At 37.6% G+C, this 20,083-nt stretch overlaps 1 protein-coding gene across 2 annotated transcripts in view; it reads left to right on the top strand.

Moving 5' to 3' along the window:
* The window catches only part of LOC150078997 (PMS1 protein homolog 1-like), a 174,699-nt gene that overhangs the window by 107,199 nt on the left and 47,417 nt on the right, over positions 1-20,083 (top strand). For both annotated transcript variants that reach the window (XM_090383543.1, XM_090383542.1), the window contains exon 5: positions 1,430-1,618. In XM_090383543.1, the coding sequence (XP_090239669.1) occupies positions 1,430-1,618 (189 nt within the window). The remainder of the gene's footprint in view (positions 1-1,429; positions 1,619-20,083) is intronic.

Genomic DNA, 20,083 nt, shown 5'->3' with positions numbered 1-20,083 from the left:
ATTATGAAAAGGCATTTGACTGCATACAGCATAAGACAATGTTTCGGGCACTGGAAAGACAAGGCATAGATACCCCATATATATTTTGAAGAAAATATATGAGAGTGCTGCCTCCTTTATTAGACTAGACAAAGAGAGTAGGAAATTTAAAATCGAGAAAGGAGTTCAACAAGGAGACACAATATCTCCAAAGCTGTTTACTGCTGCTCTTGAAGAAGCTTTCAGAAGATTAGACTGGTCGCAGAAAGGAGTCAATGTGAACGGAGAGTACCTAAACCATTTACGATTTGCAGATGACATTGTGGTTCTAAGCCACGATCCGAAAGAATTAGAGGAAAATCTTAATCAGTTATGCACAGTTAGTAAGGATTTTGGACTAAAGATGAATATGGCTAAAACAAAAGTAATGATGAACAAGTATGCCACGGAAAGGGAAATAATGATTGAAGGAGCAGTAATTGAAAAGGTGGAGTCATATACTTATCTGGGACAAGTTATTAGCTGTAATAATGATAAATGGCTGGAAGTCAAGAGAAGAATAAATTTTGGATGGATAGCATTCAGGAAATATAGTCAAATACTGAAGAGCAATATCCCAGTTTGTCTGAAACGTAAAATAATGAATCAATGTATACTCCCCACCATGACTTATGGAAGTGAAACTTGGGCACTCACCAAAAAAATGGAAGAGAAGCTGAGAACTACACAGCGAAGAATGGAACGAATTATATTGGGAATCAGATTGTTAGATAAGAAGAGAAACACATGGATTAGGCAGCAAACTCAAGTAAAGGACATTCTTATCAAAACTAAAGAACTAAAATGGTCTTGGGCAGGACACATAGCTCGAAGACATGATGACAGATGGACTAAGAAAATAACAGAATGGTACCCAAGAGGAGCTAGAAGAAAACCTGGCGGAGATGGATAGATGAAATTCATGAATTTTTGGGTAGTACATGGATGGCCAGTGCTCAAAACAGAAGAAACTGGAAAGTTGCTGGAGAGGCCTTCATCCTGCAGTGGATTGAAAATGGCTGATGATGATGATGACATGACTCCTCAACAGATTGTAGCATATGAGTTGGTGGGAAAGGGTAGCCACAAAATTTCTGTGTTTTGTGATTGTAAATTTCTGTTTTGAAAATAATTTGTAAAATGATAATATTTTTAAATATCCAAATACTTCATTAAAAACATTTAAAAGTACTGAAATCCATTAGTAAAAGACCAAACATTAAAAAAAAAAAAAAAACTTTTCCTGGAAATTAAAAAGGGTCGACGCTTAGGAGATGCCACCATTGCCTGGATTAAATATAGTAAAATTGGAAATATTTTTCAGGTTCTGTAATAAAAATTGGTTAATCTAATTAATAATTTTTATTTATTTATTTATTATTATCATTTTTTTTTTTTTTTTTTTTTTCAGAGAATTTGCAGATGAGTGTACATTAGTTGGACCTATCACAAATGATATTTGGATATGTTTCTGCCAAAATTGTGTAGTTGCTTTCAGCCCTGAAAGAATTTTTGAAAATATTATATATAGTAATCTGTTAACTACTCATTATATGACAATGGACAACATACTTAGTATACCTATTCTCCTTTCTGAAAGGTAGGTTAACATAATTTCTAACATTAGAAAAGAACCCACTTGCTACCAATTGTGTATTATATGAAATAGAAATTGAGATTTAAAAATTTTTTTAGCCACTTTCCTTTTACTCTGAAAACTATGAAAATATTAGTAATCAAATAGATTAAACTGGTTGGTCTGTAAAATATTACCTGTCATCTTTTTCAATTTTTTTTCCAGAATATTTCTGGAAATTCTTTCACAGCTTTAGAGTTTTTCTTTTTGATTTCGTTATGTATTATATTTTTTAAATATGGACGTTCTGAATTTAACGAAATTGGCTTATAGCCATTGTTACATGGGTGAGGCTCTGCTCATATTAGTGAAGAGAGCATTGTGTAAATAAACAGAGTACTGATATCAGAGGCACCTCTGTAGCCAGGTGGGCAGGAGCAGCAGTGCGTAGCACATGCTTCTTGATTAGACCGGGGTTCGAGCCCGTCACCACCAAATACAGAGGATGCGGAAAGGTCAGGGAATGACCACCACACATCCCCGGAGCAATATGGCCTTAGTTGCTAATGCTCCTAAAAACCAAATAACAAACAGATATCAGTATATGTTGTGGTTATGGTTTCATTTGGTTTTATTTGGTGTGGCAATAAAATTCCTGGACTGGTGCAATAAAAAGAACACAAAGTGAAAGGAGCTCAAAAATAGTGGTGACTGGTTAAATAAAAATTTATTTTTATTCAAAGTATTTAATGCCTGTTGAATGCACTTATTACACCTTTCTGACTGTTTCTGAAAAGAGTCAGCAATGGTGTCCAAAGAGATGATGTTCAGTTTGGTTAAGTTTTTCTTTGTGTGTGTGTGTGTGTGAGGGGGGGGGGGGGAAAGAGAGAGAGAGAGAGAGAGAGAGAATTTCTTTTTACAGGGCTGGGATAAACTTAAATAAAAGGTGCAAGAATATTTGCTGATGCTGTCGAGGCAGTGTTAGGTGGGTCAGAAAGCTGCTAGCTTGGGGGAGATTCACAGACTAATAGATTAACAGTAGCCACAGGCAGAGGTGCTGGGGATTTCAAGAATTGATGTAAGCCATCATGGAACAAGAAAATATGTGGGCTAAGAATAAGTAAATATGTAACTAAGAATAAGAACAGGTGCATGTATACTTGCATGTACACCAGTGCTAGGAGTATAGTAAGAAATTTGACGAATTTCAACTGCTGGTGAAGAGGTCAGAGGTGGACATCATTGGGATATCAGAGATGTGGTATTGCACAGATATAAGGTTTATTTCGTAAAGGTGAATACATCATTGGGATATCAGAGATGTGGTGTTGCACAGATATAAATGCGGAATTTGAATTTTGGTAGTACAATGTGTACAGAAAGGACAGACTGGATAGGAAGGGAGGAGAGGTTATGCTGTTACTTAAGAAACACATAAAATCTAAGGAAGTGCATCCAGTTTACACAGATGGAGAGTGCAATGTTGAGTCATTTTTGTTTTACCTAAACATTGGGAAAGCAAAGTTGAGAGTAGGAGTGTGTTATAGGCCTAATGACTGAGGAGTACAGTTAACAACTGTACAGGGAAGTAAATCAGATTGTCTTATAATGGGGGGATTTTAACTCCCCAGATATAGACTGGAACTTGTGGTTGGCCACTCACACACTAGCAAGACATCTGTAGATTTATTGGATGTTCGAGAGGCAACCAGATGGAGTAATACTCTTGATCTGATTACTAGCAGTGATTATTCATGCATTAAGAATCTGTAGATAAAGGAACCACTAGGTGGCAGTGATCACAGTGTACTGATGTGGGATTTACTCAAATATGTAACTACCATCAGGGGAAAAGGGAAGGATTTTTGCTTTCGTAAAGGTGAATACAATGGTCTCAGACAGTTTTTAAATTCTATACAGTGGGAACAACTGATGATATATTACCAACAACAGATTCTAAATGGGAAGTGCTCAGGGAATTAATCTTGGAAGCTACTAGGCTTTTCATACCAACAAAGAAATACTGTTCAAGATTTAGGCATAGATGGATGTCAGATGAACTAATGAGACTCATGGCAGAAAAGAAAAATGCACGGGCCTCACATAAAGTATCAGACAAACAGAAGCTTATGGTAGATATAAGCTAGTCTGTAATAAGTCACAAAGGAGGTTAGACAGGCAAAAGCAGATTATGAGAAATCCTTTGCTAAAGATGGAAAGAAAGACAGCAGCATTCTTTACTTATGAAACTCTAGAAGGAAGGGGATGAATCAGATTTGTCCACTTGATATCAATAGTTCGACTGTTGATGATCCTGCTCAATAAGCCGACAAACCGAATGAGTATTTTGCATCTACATTCACACAAAGATATTCAGGGAACATAATGCCAGAACAGTAACATCAGTTTTCTCCCGTGGTGAAACGTTACTTATTCAAGGTAGTGCAATACCGTGGAAACTTGTTGTGAAGGTATCCACAATATTAAAACGATGCTAATGTATATCTTTGGTATACCAAAGTACATAGCGATATACTTTGGTATATCGCTATGAATTAAACTGATGCAATGGCAATAAGCATTAAACTGATGCTAAAATAATAACCTTAATGGAAAACAACCACTTAGCATCCTTCCCTAACTATATTGGATCTAGGTACAGATCAACTACAGTCCGTCTCATTTGCGACTTCTTCCCACTGCTTCTTCATAAAGTTGTTCAGAACCTCAGAAAGCAATAGGAAACAGCAAATTCAAATAGAAGAAGGAATGAACAACCAGGAAAAGAAAATAGACTAGATACTTCTCCCTCCAGTACACCTGAACCAGAAGCAAGGTCTGATGATGGGTATCAATAAGATCCCAAACCAGCCTGCACACCAGCTGTTGATGTCCGGAGTATGGGAGCAAAGGTCATTCCAGTCTTCCACTACACAAGTACCCCTGGGTCCAGGATAAAAATTTGCCACCAGAAACATGGTCGGATGATAGGTATCAGTAAGATCCTGAACCAGCCTGAACACCAACCTGAACTCCCTGATGGCAAGAGTATGGGAGCAAAGGTCACTCCAGGCTTCTAAGAACGCTGGATCCAGGATAAAAACTTGGCACTATCCTATTGGCTGTTGGAGTTAATCGCTCTCCTATAAATTAACTGCTGACAGCCTCTTGCCTGTATGCACATCAGGTTTCTGGGAGCTTCTGGGAATTTAATCTCTTTGTAATTTACCTTAGATTTCCTGTTTTCTATTGTAATGGCAATTCAAAATTTAATACTTTAGAACCATAATTGGCAAATTGTAATTGTAATAATGGTAATTGTAATTTTATTATTGGTAATTGTAATATTCTGAATCATTCAAATGTGTAACTGTTTCTCATCCTAATGTATATAGGTGATAATGTAGGCTAACATTATCATCCCTAATAAACTATATTATTAATTTTCACATGGTATAAGAGTGGTTTTATTATAATAATAATAACCTTAAAGGAAACAATAGATGCTTTTCAGTATTAGTTCTGTCAATTTCAGTGTGAAAATTAAGTGATCTTTCATAATTGCCCCTGTCAGAAGCTGTTATGAAAGATCATTTAATTGATACACAATAGTCCTAGGTTGGGGAAATGATAAGTATAGATGGCTACTTGAGATATAACAAATTTTCAGGTTTTAATATTGCTTAGTTTTAAGATTTCCTCAGCAATGCTGAGTGTGAAAGACTATTCAGTGAAGTGACAAAACCAAAACTTATTTCATATCTGACTGTGATAAAACTTGGCAAATTTTCTTGACAGCTCAATTCAGCAGAGCCAGTTACAAATAAAACTTAGAATCTCTTTTCTGATGAGGATAAAATCTGCAACAGTAATTTCTTTGAAGCAGTCACAATGTGTTGAAGTAGGATTTACTCAAGGAGGTAACTACCATCAGAGGTAAAGGGAAGGGTTTTTGTTTTCGTAAAGGCGACTATGATGGTCTGAGACAGTATTTAAATTCTATACAGGGGGACCAACTGATGATGTTACCAACAGCAAACTCAAAATGGGAAGCATTCAAGGAACTAATCTTGGAGGCTACCAGGCTTTACATACCAACTAAGAAATATTGTTCAAGGTTTAGGCCTAAATGGCTGTCAGATGAACTAATGAGACATGTGGCAGAGAAGAAAAATGCATGGGATACATACAAATTAATGGGTGACATGGAAGCCTATGATAGATATAAGTTGGTCTGTAACCAAGTCACAAAGGAGATTAGGCAGGCAGACTACGAAAAATCCTTGGCAAAGGATGCAAAGAAAAACAGAAAAGAGTTCTTTACATATTTAAACTCAAGAAGGAAAGGGATTCAGATTGGTCCACTGGATATTGATGGTTCAACAGTTGAGGATCCTGCTCAGGCCGCTAACAATCTAAACGAGTAATTTGCATCTACATTCACACCTGAGGAGTTATTCAGGAAGGAGAATGATGTGGGTAAAGTAAACATTGGCAGTGAGCTGGATGATTTTGTAATAACTGAGAGGAAAGTGGAGGAGAGATTGTTGAGGATAAACATAAAAAAGGAACCTGGGGTGGATGGGATCTATCCAGTTATATTAAAGGAGGCAGCAAAGGAAGTAAGCAAACCCCTAACCATAATTATGAGAGCTTCTTTGGACTCAGGGGAGGTACCCATAGACTGGAGATGTGCAAATGTAACCCCAATTCACAAAGAAGGATCAAAGGCTGACACAAGTAATTATAGACCTGTTAGTTTAACTTCTGTTCCAGGTAAATTAATGGAGGCACTGGTTAAAGAAGCACTGCAGGATCATCTAGACAAGAATTCAGTTATAGCTCAGACGCAGCATGGTTTTGTTAAGGGCAGGTCTTGCCTGACCAATTTGATTGGATACTATGATGTAGTCACAAAAGAACTGGATGCAGGGAATAACTTTGATATTATATATTTGGATCTTAGAAAGGCTTTTGATACTGTTGCACATGGAAGACTGCTGCACAAATTGGAGCAGTGTGGCATTGGAGGCAAATTGCTGCTATGGATAAGGGGATGGTTGAGTGGCAGAAGACAGAGAGTGGTAATCAATGGACACTGCTCAACGTGGACTAATGTTATTAGTGGAGTTCCTCAGGGTTCAGTGTTGGGTCCGTTGTTGTTTTCGGTGTTTATGAATGATATCGATGATGGGATATCAAGTTTAATGTCCAAGTTTGCAGATGATACAAAGGTTGGCAGGGTTGTTAAGGACACTACTGACGCTATGCTGCTGCAACAGGATCTGGAAAGGTTGAACAGTTGGGCTGAGATGTGGCAAATGAAGTTTAACATTGACAAATGTAAAGTACTACATATGGGAAACAGTAACCCCAGAGCAACGTATCAACTCTGCGGTACTACACTGACAGTGGTGGAGAATGAAAAGGACCTGGGGGTAATTGTGCAGGCAGATATGAAATTCTCTGAGCAGTGCAGACGAGCTGCAAGAGTAGCTCATGGTGTCTTGTCAATGATATACAGGAATTTTTCTAGCAGGGATAAGGAGGTGATTATTCCCATGTATAAGGCAATGGTTAGGCCACATCTTGAGTACTGTATACAGGTCTGGAGGCCTCCTTTCAAGAAGGATGTAGAGCTGCTGGAACGGGTACAGAGAAGGGCAACAAGATTAGTGAATGGAACAAAGGGTTGCTCTTACGAAGAAAGGCTTAAGTTTTGCAAATTACAGAGTCTGGAGACTAGGCACCGGCGAGGTGATCTGATAGAGGTGTATAAGGCTTTGAATGGTTTGAGCATGCTCAATGCCAATGGGATTCTTCATCTTGCTCAGAATAATCATCTCAGAGGGCATAAATTCAATTTGAGGAAGGACGGATGTCGGATAGATGTGCGGAAATTTGCCTTTGGCCAGCGGATGGTTGGTTGGTGGAACTGACTTCCATCACTTGTTGTTGAAGTTGATAGCCTAAACAAATTTAAAGCTCAACTGGACAGGTATTTCGAACGAACGGGGGTGGTGTGTTTTTTTTTTTTTTTTTGCTGATGCTGAATAAGCTTGCTTTCTTGCATCATATGCCTCTACTAATGCTAAATCTTATTACTGTATAACAGACAGTTCAACAGAAATTCATAAACAGAAAATCCCAGTTGCACTAATCTTTGAAAGTATACTGGTAAACAATCATATGACTATATTTCACAGTAAAGCACATTAGAATTATACTTCCACTTTGCAGTTGAAATTTAATTTCAATTCAAAGTGGAAGTACTAAAGCATTTTAAACTTAATTTCAAGCCAAAAGTGGAAGTTTAACAGAAGGAAAGTAGATGTTTAAGAAAATCTTCTGCTTTCCAAAGGTCAGATCTTGCTGCTCTTCTTTGTACTCATTCTAGCAACTCTGCATCCTTCCTAAAATGAGGCCTCCAGACCTGTAGACAGTACTCTCGGTGTGGCCTGACCATTGCCTTGTACAATGGGATAATTACCTCCCTGTCCCTGCTAGCAAAATTCCTATGTATCATTGACCTCCATGACCTGCCCTGGCAGCCCATCTGCACTGCTCAGCGAACTTCATATTTCACTACACAATTACAACCAGGTATTTTTCACTTTCCACTTCCCTGAGAAACCTACCACACAGTTGGTAGGTTTCTCTTGGGTTATTGCTACCCATATGCAGTACTCTGCATTTGTCAATGTTTAACTTCAGCCCATTTGCCACTTCTCATTCTAGATTCCCTTCAGAAGAGGGCAGTTAGATTAATTAATGACTTATCGCTAACAGTCTCTCTCCACTCTCTGTCTCATGTTTCTGCTGCATGCCTTTTCTATAGATACTTCCACGGGCACTGTTCTGAATTGGCTTCTATAATTCCCACTCTCTCTTTCAAAACAGTCCGAACACGTTCCGCCACAAGACAACATCCATTTACTGTCCAACTTCAAACTCACAGAACCAACTTTTCATTTTCCTCGTTTATTCATTCAACTGCCATTTTCTGGAACAACCTTCCTTTCCTGTCTTTCCTGAAAATTACAGTCTGCAGAAGTTCAAGCCAAAATCAACAAATATCTTCTCTCATCTTCTCAACCCAAGCACAGTACTAAGTACAATAGGTTCTAATACCTCTCGTATTTGAGAGGTATTAGAACCTATGAAAAGTAAGAAAAAAAAGAAATATCGTACAGTGTGTGAAAGGAAAAAAAAAAAAAAAAAAAACTGCTAAATTGCACCTAGACATTTCATACAATTTCTAATTTCATATTTTGCAAATATCATATATGTGTAAAACTGATAGATTAAAATGAAAGTTTATTAAAAAGATCTGCACCTTCTTTTGCCGGAATGAAAGTCTGTTAAAAAACATTCACACTTCTTTTGCTTGAATCTGTCCAGAATTAGTGGCATAAACTAATTTAACCTTTTTTCACTAGCCAAAAATTAAAAAACCCACACTTCTCTTGCTTGAATCCCTCCCAAATTAGTGGTGTAAACTAACCTAACCATTTTTCACTAGCCAAAAATGAAAGTCTATTAAAAATTATGTACCAGGTACATAATGAGTTGATGCTGCTCTACTCTGAGACTGATAGTGTCACTGATGATGTCACAGTGGCAGCCGTTAAAAACGTCTTACTGCAGGAACTCATTATGAAACTAAAATTATGTGTAAAGTTACTGTATTTAGGAAATTGTATTTTCACCCATCTCCCATTTCCTTTTTGATAATGAGCAGTAAATTGTGCAAGAGTTATATCTTTTAATGTTTCGCTCCGTTTTTCATATTTATCAAAAAATACTATCTTTCCATATATCCGAAGACTCACATCAACTTGTTCATCCAATTCAGCTTTTGATTTACGTAATTTCTGATTCTCATGTGACCATACCGTTGACACGTATTCAATTGCTCTTGAATTGGGTATCATAATAAATACCAAGCTGCCTCTTGTGAACTCATCTCCACAGAATTCAATACATCTACACTTAATGCTTGTGTTAGATCAGTTATATCCATATCAGGATATTCTTCTTGTAGCCCTATAATTTTCCTTTGCAGGTTGCTTATTCCTGTGTTAGTTTTATTCACATATTCAGCTACATATGCTGCACATGAATATTCTTCTATGATAAATTGTAAATCCGAAAAATTAGGCTTGAGCACTCCTAAAATTGTAATTATTCATAAATTTCTCTTCTATCTTGCATTTAAGAAATACACATGATTGTTTGATACCAGCACTCAAAATATTTTGATATTCTTCTTCTGATTGGCATTGATTTGAGTTAAGGAATTCTTCGAAATTAACATGATTATCCAGTTCTAACGAGTTGTGCATTTTACCATAAGCTAATCTTTGATTGTCATCTGTTGCCATCGGTATCAGTGTACGAGTTTGCGACATTGGCCAAGAAAGGTGCTTCGAATTGATATTTGCATCGGTTTGCATTATATTATTTTTATAAAGGTAAAAGTATGTTTATGTTGCAGTAAATTTGAATAATCTAAAGTTTTCTCTATAGAGCATTAGCATTAGTAGAGGCATTTGATGCAAGAAAGCAAGTTTATGCAGCATCAGCCAAAAAAAAAAAAAAAAAAAAACCACTTCCACTTCACCCCTCTGTTCGTTCGAAATATCTGTCAAGCTGAGCCTTAAACTTATTTAGGCTATCAACTTCCACGACAAGGGATGGAAGTCTGTTCCACCAACCAATCACCCGCTGGCTAAAGGCAAATTTCCGCACGTCTATCCTACATCTGTCTTTCCTCAATTTGAATTTATGCCCTCTCAGGTGATTATTCTGAGCAAGAGGAAGAATCCGATCAGCATTGAGCATGCTCAAACCATTCAAGGCTTTATACACCTCTATCAGATCACCTCGCTGGTGCCTAGTCTCCAGACACTGTAATTTGCAAAACTTAAGCCTTTCTTCGTAAGAGCACCCCTTTGTTCCATTCACTAATCTTGTTGCCCTTCTCTGTACTCGTTCCAGCAGCTCTACATCCTTCTTAAAATAAGGCCTCCAGACCTGTATACAGTACTCTTCATGTGGCCTGACCATTGCCTTATACAAGGGCATAATCACCTCCTTATCCCTGCTAGAAAAATTCCTATATATCATTGACAATACACCATGAGCTACTTTGCAGCCCATCTGCACTGCTCAGAGAACTTCATATCTGCCTGCAAAACCACCCCAGGTCCCTTTCATTCTCTACCACTGTCAGTGTAGTACCACAGAGTTGATACGTTGCTCTGGGGTTGCTGTTTCCCATATGTAGTACTTTACATTTGTCAATGTTAAACTTCATTTTCCACCTCTCAGCCCATCTGCTCAACCTTTCCAGATCCTGTTGCAGCAGCATAGTGTCAGTAGTGTCCTTGACAATCCTGCCAACCATCGTATCATCTGCAACTTGGACATTAAGCTTGATATACCATCATCAATATCATTTATAAATACAGAAAACAGTAATGGACCCAACAGATTTTTTTTTTTTTTTTTGATTTGGTAGTTGTTGGCGCATCGGCTTCTGTGGCCATATTGCACCTCCCAAGGTTTTTGCAGTACTTTGATCCAAGCCCGAGGCGGGAATCGAACCCGCGACCTTTGGGTTGCCGGGCAGGTACTTTACCCACTCGGCTAGCCCGGTCGGCATGGACCCAACACTAAACCCTGAGGGACTCCACTAATAACATTAGTCCACGATGAGCAGTGTCCATTGATTACCTCTCTGTCTTCTCCCCCTCAACCACCCCTTTAACCATAGCAGCAATTTGCCTCCAATGCCACACTGTTCCAATTTGTGCAGCAGTCTTCCATGTGCAACAGTATCAAAAGCCTTTCTAAGATCCAAGTATATAATATCAGAGTTATTCCCTGCATCCAGTGTGACTGCATCATAGTATCCAATCAAATTGGTCAGGCAAGACTTCCCCTTCACAAAACCATGCTGTGTCCGAGCTATAATTGAAGTCTTGTCTAGATGATCCTGCAGTGCTTCTTTAACCAGTGCCTCCATTAATTTTCCTGGAACAGAAGTTAAACTCACAGGTCTATAATTACTTGTGTCAGCCTTTGATCCTCCTTTGTGAATTGGGGTCACATTTGCACATCTCCAGTCTGTGGGTACCTCCCTTGAGTCCAAGGAAGCTCTCATAATTATGGCTAAGGGTTTGCTTACTTCCTTTGCTACCTCCTTTAATATAACTGGATAGATCCCATCCACCCCAGGTGCCTTTCTTGCGTGTATCTTCAACAATTTCTCCTCCACTTTACTCTCAGTTATTACAAGATTCTCTAGCTTACTGCCAGAGTTGAATACACCTCTGGCATTCCCCTTGCCAAATAACTCCTCATGTGTGAATGTCGATGGAAAATATTCATTTAGTTTGTTAGCTACCTGAGCAGGATCATCAACAGTTGATCCGTCGATATCAAAAGAATAGAAACAGGTGCAGGTATACTTGCGTGTACACCAATGCTTAGGAGTTTAGTAAATAAATTTGATGAATTTGAGGTATTGCTCAAAACATCAAAGGCAGATATTGTTGGGATATCAGAGAAGTGGTGTCACACAGATATAAGGGATGCAGAACTGCAATTTGGGGAGTACAACGTCTACAGAAAGGATAGACAGGATAGGAAGGGGGGGGGGGTTATGCTATTAGTTAAGAAACACATAAAAACCAAGGAAGTGAAGCCAGTCGACATCGCTGGACAGTGCAGTGTTGAGTCAGTTTGGTGTGACATAAGCATTGGGAGATCAAAATTGAGAGTAGGAGTGTGCTATAGGCCTAATGACTCTGATGAGTATAATAAGGAACTGTACAGTGAAAAAGAGTGGGCCAGTAAATCAGAGAGTCTTATAATGGGAGATTTTAATTTCCCAGATATTGACTGGAATTTGGGGGCTGGTTACTCACACACTAGCAGGGCTTTTGTGGATTTATTGGATGATTGTTTTCTACATCAGCATGTTCGGGAGGCAACTAGAGGGAGTAATACTCTTGATTTGATTATCAGCAGTGATTCTTCATGCATTAAGAATCTGCAGATAAATGAACCACTAGGTGGCAGTGATCACAGTGTGCTGAAGTGGGATTTACTCAAAGAGGTAACTACCATTAGGGGTAAAGGGAAGGGTTATTGCTTCCGTAAAGGCGACTACGATGGACTGAGACAGTATTTAAATTCTATACAGTGGGACCAACTGATGATGTTACCAACAGCAAATTCAAAATGGGAAGCATTCAAAGAACTTATCTTGGAAGCTACTAGGCTTTACATACCAACTAAGAAATATTGTTCAAGGTTTAGGCCAAAATGGATGTCAGATGAACTAATGAGGCATATGGCAGAGAAGAAAAATGCATGGGATACTTACAAATCAACACATGACACAGAAGCCTATGATAGATACAAGTTGATATGCAACCAAGTTACAAAGGAGGTTAGGCAGGCGAAGGCAGATTACGAGAAATCCTTGGCAAGGGATGCAAAGAAAAACAGCAATGAGTTCTTTACTTATGTAAACACTAGAAGGAAGGGGATGAATCAGATTTTTCCACTTGATATTGATGGGTCAACTATTGATGATCCTGCTCAGGTAACTAACAAACTAAATGAATATTTTGCATCGACATTCACACATGAGGAGTTATTCAGCGAGGGGAATGCCAGAGGTGTATTCAACTCTAGCAGTAAGCTAAAGAATCTTGAAAAACTGGGAGTAAAGTGGAGGAGAAACTGTTGAAGATAAACACAAGAAAGGCACCCGGGGTGGATGTGATCTATCCAGTTATATTAAAGGAGGCAGCAAAGGAAGTAAGCAAACCCTTAGCCATAATTATGAGAGCTTCCTTGGACTCGGGGGAGCTACCCATAGACTGGAAATGTGCAAATGTGACCCCAATTCACAAAGGAGGATCAAAGGCTGACACAAGTAATTATAGACCTGTGAGCTTAACTTCTGTTCCAGGAAAATTAATGGAGGCACTGGTTAAAGAAGCACTGCAGGATCATTTAGACAAGACTTCAGTTATAGCTCAGACACAGCATGGTTTTGTTAAGGGGAAGTCTTGCTTGACCAACTTGATTGGATACTATGATGCAGTCACAAAAGAACTGGATGCAGGGAATAACTTTGATATTATATACTTGGATCTTAGAGAGGTTTTTGATACTGTTGCACATGGAAGACTGCTACACAAATTGGAGCAGTGTGACATTGGAGGCAAATTGCTGCTATGGATAAAGGGGTGGTTGAGGGGGAGAAGACAGAGAGTGGTAATCAATGGACATTGCTCATCGTGGACTAATGTTATTAGTGGAGTCCCTCAGGGCTCAGTGTTGGGTCCATTATTGTTTTCTGTATTTATAAATGATATTGATGATGGTATATCATGCTTAATGTCCAAGTTTGCAGACGATACAAAGGTTGGCAGGTTTGTCAAGGACACGACTGACACTATGCTGCTGCAATAGGATCTGGAAAGGTTGAGCAGATGGGCTGAGAGCTGGCAAATGAAGTTTAACATTGACAAATGTAAAGTACTACACATGGGGAAACAGCAACCCCAGAGCAACGTATCAACTCTGTGGTACTACACTGACAGTGGTAGAGAATGAAAGGGACTTGGGGGTGGTTGTGCAGGCAGATATGAAGTTCTCTGAGCAGTGCAGACGGGCTGCAAGAGTAGCTCATGGAGTATTGTCAATGATATACAGGAATTTTTCCAGCAGGGATAAGGAGGTGATTATTCCATTGTATAAGGCAATGGTCAGGCCACACCTAGAGTACTGTATACAGGACTGGAGGCCTCATTTCAAGAAGGATGTAGAGACTGGAACGAGTACAGAGAAGGGCAACAAGATTAGTGAATGGAACAAAGGGGAACTCTTATGAAGAAAGGCTTAAGTTTTGCAAATTACAGTGAGACTAGGCACCAGCGAGGTGATCTGATAGAGGTGTATAAGGCCTTGAATGGTTTAAGCATGCTCAATGCTGATGGGATTCTTCCTCTAGCTCAGAAAAATCACCTGAGAGGGCATAAATTCAAATTGAGGAAAGACAGATATAGGATAGACGTGCGGAAATTTGCCTTTAGCCAGCGGGTGGTTGGTTGGTGGAACAGACTTCCATCCCTTGTGATGGAGTTGATAGCCTAAATAAGTTTAAGGCTCAGCTGGACAGGTATTTTGAACGAACAGAGGGATGAAGTGGAAGTGTTTTTTTTTTTTTTTTGGGCTGATGCTGCATAAGCTTGCTTTCTTGCATCAAATGCCTCTACTAATGCTAATGCTAAATGGACCAATCTGATTCATCCCCTTCCTCCTAGAGCATCAGTGCGTAGCACACGCTTCTGGATTAGACTGGGGTTCGAGCCCGTCACCACCAAATACGGAGGATGCGGAAAGGTCATGGAATGACCACCGCATATCCCAGAGCAATATGGCATTAGTTGCTAATGCTCTTAAAAATCAAATAACAATAACAAACCCCTTCATCCTAGAGTTTCCATAAGTAAAGAACTCTTTGCTGTTTTTCTTTGCATCCCTTGCCAAAGATTTCTCGTAATCTGCTTTCGCCTGCATAACCTCCTTTGTAACTTGGTTACAAATAAACTTGTATCTATCATAGGGTTCTGTTAATTTGCATGTATCCCATGCATTTTTCTTCTCTGCCATATGTCTCATTAGTTCATCTGACATCGATATAGGCCTAAACCTTGAACAATATTTCTTAGTTGGTATGTAAAGCCTAGTAGCTTCCAAGATAAGTTCTTTGAATGCTTCCCATTTTGAATTTACTGTTGGTAACATCATCAGTTGGTCCCACTGTATAGAATTTAAATACTGTCTCAGTCCGTCGTAGTCGCCTTTACGAAAGCAATAACCCTTCCCTTTACCCCTAATGGTAGTTACCTCTTTGAGTAAATCCCACTTCAGCACACTGTGATCACTGCCACCTAGTGGTTCATTTATCTGCAGATTCTTAATGCATGAAGAATCACTGCTGATAATCAAATCAAGAGTATTACTCCCTCTAGTTGCCTCCCGAACATGCTGATGTAGAAAAGAATCATCCAATAAATCCACAAAAGCCTTGCTAATGTGTGAGTGACCAGCCCCCAAATTCCAGTCAATATCTGGGAAACTAAAATCCCCCATTATAAGACTCTCTGATTTTCTAGCCCACTCTGTTTCCCTATACAGTTTCTTATTATACTCATCAGAGTCATTAGGCTTATAGCACACATAATGCAGCTATCATTTGGATTTCTTCTTCTATCCCACCTTCTTTTTCTTCTAATGGTGCATTGTTGATCCATAATAATATATGTGCATGTGGACTTACTCGATGTTGAAATTCAGTGTGTTTAAAGAAATTCATAACATAATATTTCCCAAAAGGATTATAGGTTTTTGATTTCAAAAATTTTGAGTACACTCTCAACAATTTTATTAAAGTATATGGCACACTTTACGAGATCTTCATTTATTAATGTAGCTCTTCCCATGTAAGGTAGATCCAAAACTTCATTAGTGTAATTTCTTGTTTATATCTGAATTTGTATAACATACATAGTAATACAGCCCATGTTGGTTCACATGCATTCAACGTCAAGAACATTGTAGGTTTGCCTAATTGACGAATTGTGGTAATCACATCTCGTTTACGTTGACTCCAATAATAGTTGGAGTCAACGTAAACTGCTGAATTGGGAATTGATTTTAGAAATGCCAAGTTAGACTCTAATGACTTATTTATAAATTATTTCGATTTCAATATAGAACGAGTAATGTTAGCTGTTATTCCTACTGATGTAAATACAATTTGCAAATTTTCTGCGGTACGCATTCGCATAATTTTCATTGCCATATATAGAAAATGTTGGGGAGTTACTCCACCAGAACTACGAATTTCACTCGATGCCATCATAAAGGGAGTAATTTTCAATCCATTTTTAAATTTTCGTGCATGTCCCAAATATATAGCTGGAAAAGAAAGTTCTGCATGTATATCAAACATGAAACTTGTTGGAGATGATTTCTGAACCGGTGCTGTACATAAATATTTATCTTCAGACCATAATAATATTTGTTATTGAATTATCAATAGTTCATCATCATTGTTGACAGGTTCCACAGTTTCATCTGTATGTTCCTGTTCACTAACATCATTTGTCCCCAAGAAATCGTCACTCACTTTTATGCCATAGAATTTATACAAAAGTGAATTTATCAAATACAGTAACCATATTTTCACTATTTTCTTCTGCACACATCCTCGTAGATATGTACATTAATGGCATAATCGTCATCTAATTCTCTAGGTAATTGATGAACCATCATATTTACTTTAACTGGTACATTTATTACTTGTCCAATGATCCCATATTGCCCCTATAATTGCAAAATTATGAGATTTATGGTGTTATCCAAAACACTTCAAACACATGAAAGGCTGACGAATACAGTCTGGGCAATATGTTGAAACTCTTTTTCCCTTTCTGCTAGCAACTGATCTTCCTTCCGACTCTTTCAATGTTGCATAACAAAAAATGCACATTCTTCTAACTTTTCTGTTTTGTTTGCATCAGATTTTGTTAGCATATGAATGTTAACACATTTTGACTTTTCACGTTTTGCTTTCTGTTCTATATTTAGCAAATCCGTAACTACCTCTTCCCGAAAGCTTCTTATTTTTATTTGTTTTCAGTGGCACACTTGTATACCACATACGCAGTGACAACAACTGGTGTACCAAGTATATATTCTATACCCCCTTTCTTAGCATTGTGGCATATGAGCAGGAGTTGCAATAAAAGAGTATTTCAGTGGAACACTAATTACAAAATATTCTCTCACCTCTTTAGTGGAATACAGCTACTATTTAATATCCTAACTGTAAAATTTTACATTTGGGATAAAACATGATAAATTCTAGGGTATCAGAAATAAACACACAGTAAAATTTCCTAATTAGCTGATGAATATTTTACTAAAAACTAAGGATATGAAAATCTGCTATTTTAGATGCAATGCTTGAGATACCCTTTCGTATCACATGAGGTAACCCCAGTTGAGAACCATGGTATTAGGCAAGGTTTAAATTCAGAAATCATAAAATCTAAATGGCAATACTTAGTCATGCTATTTGTGGAATTATAAATATTGTCCTTTTAAACGCCAAATTCAAAAATTTCAAACCAAATATGACAAAGGTCCAGATGACAAATAGCCTAAACCTAAAATAAGAAAGATAGACCCAGGTGCATTTAAATTGAAATATCCTGTATATAAGTACTCTCATCACCTACAGTTTTGAGAAATTTTATGCTGCCAATGTAATAAGTCATGAAATAAGGCCAATTTTTAAAATTGCAGAAAAATCATAATTTAATATAAAATTGGAGTTTTTTTGTATGAAATCAATTTTTCAAATCTCAGAGCCACAGGTTATTTTGTGGAGTTATTTTCTATCATGTGATTTCTTAATTTTGTTTTTAATTCTCTCTTAGCAGAGAAGATTCACAGACATAAATAGGCTAATGTGAATGGGAGAGCTAAGAGAACCATATTACTCGGTTATTTTTATTTCCCCTATAAAGTATTTACGGGCAAAGGCCTCATGCTACGAGGTAGAATGACTAACATGTAGGTTAGTGCAAATGCATCATTTTAACATCATTCTTACCTACATGTTAATCATTCTACCTCGTAGCATGAGGCATTTTCCCTTAAATATATAGTCTTTATAGTCTATTTCACTACATACCATCAGGCATCTCTCATATTGTGAAGTTATACTTCATAACTGGGTTGTCACTATTGCAACGCCAGGGTACCTGCCCACCCACCGAAGAGAAGCCAATAAGCTTTGAAACGGTGCCGTCTGGGTGGTGGTATCACTGAGAATAAATAAGAATAGTCTTCTCCACTGGTGAGGTGTTATTTATTCGAGGTAGTACAATACCATGGCAACTCGTTGTGAAGGCATTCACAATATGATTTATAACCAAAACGATGCCAATTTAATTAATTAATTTATTTAACTACTTTGGTAGATAGCTATGTTAAAATGATGCATTTGCACTAACCTACATGTTAGTTTTATTACCCCTTTAATTTCTGCAACAATACAGAAACATCAGAAAGGCCCATGCTTTGCTTCTTCAATTAACTATTAATGATAAGCTCAAAGTTGTTTCTTTATTCCTTCTGAAGTTGTTTCTTGCTAAGTATCGTTTTAATATGCAGTTTTAAACACTGAAAAATAAGTAAATTTTTAATTAGCTCCTCCTACAAATCTTTTGAGTTTTTTTTAAAAGTACAAGGCTATAAAAATAAAAATTCAGTTTTTGAAAATTTTAGTTGTATATCTCAGACTTATTTTGTGTATCATTAGGTATGCATACCACAGATTGAAAAACACTGTACTAGAACATTCAACTGGCAAAATAACATCCAGAGGTGTAGCACATTTTACACATCCCTTTAAACCTTTCACAGTAGTGAGATTTTAGCAGATAATAGCAGTATCTTAATGTTTAATATGGAAATGAACACACAAACTTGTGTAATGTATACTTAACTAATTATGTACAGTAGTCAATTATTCATAACTTGTTTGGGTTCTATTTTAAAAAAAACAATAACATGAAGTCTGAGCTAATAAATATGTTCTATGCAACCACATCTAATAGTTGTATAGAGCCAGTAACCTAGTTACACCTTCACTTGCCAAGACCTCATTATTATGACTTGAAAATGAACTGCAAGAGGTTATGAAATGTTGATTATTGTATGCCTGAATTATTTTAGTTTGAAGAATTTGTCTTGGTGTATTAACCAAGTAATATTTCATTAAACTAATTAGTTCAACCTAATTTATGCAAAATATAAATTTTAGTAGTTTACACCAACCTTGCGTTGAAATAATAAAACAAAAAACAAAATTAATAGTTTAATAACTAATATTACTAATTTACAATATATTACTATTTACAATAATTATATAAAAAGGAAGAAAAGAAAAAGAATACCATAAAATACAATAAAATATACAGAATTAAAAGCGCTAAAATCTGAAGCTTTCGAAGGCTCTGCCTTCTTTCTCAACAGTACGCTTTATTTTTGCAGTGCAATCTTAAATACCTGCAGGTTCATGGCACATGTCACGTGATTCAATAACATGTGCATTGTTCTCATGCGTAACGGAACCGGAAGTGACTCGGGAGCATGTCAGGTGAAATCGTTAATCCCCTCCAAGAATCACTGTCTCAAAGAGGGGATGAATCTGCATACCCCCATCTCTATTAATGTTGCTCCTGATGGAACTAATCCGCAAGCTCTCGAGCCACTTGCGGTCCCAAAACCTATGCGCCCAGTCGATGATAGTAGCTTTGTCCGGGGAGATTTGATGTTGTTTCTCCCAATAATGCTCCGCCACGGCTGATTTCACACAATCTGCAT

Source organism: Mastigoproctus giganteus, chromosome 10 (genome assembly GCF_048544385.1).
Source record: "Mastigoproctus giganteus isolate SK-2022 chromosome 10, ASM4854438v1, whole genome shotgun sequence".
Lineage (NCBI taxonomy): Eukaryota > Metazoa > Arthropoda > Arachnida > Uropygi > Thelyphonidae > Mastigoproctus > Mastigoproctus giganteus.
The sequence above is the reverse complement of the archived record's forward strand: the minus strand, read 5'-3'. Positions and strand labels throughout refer to the sequence as shown.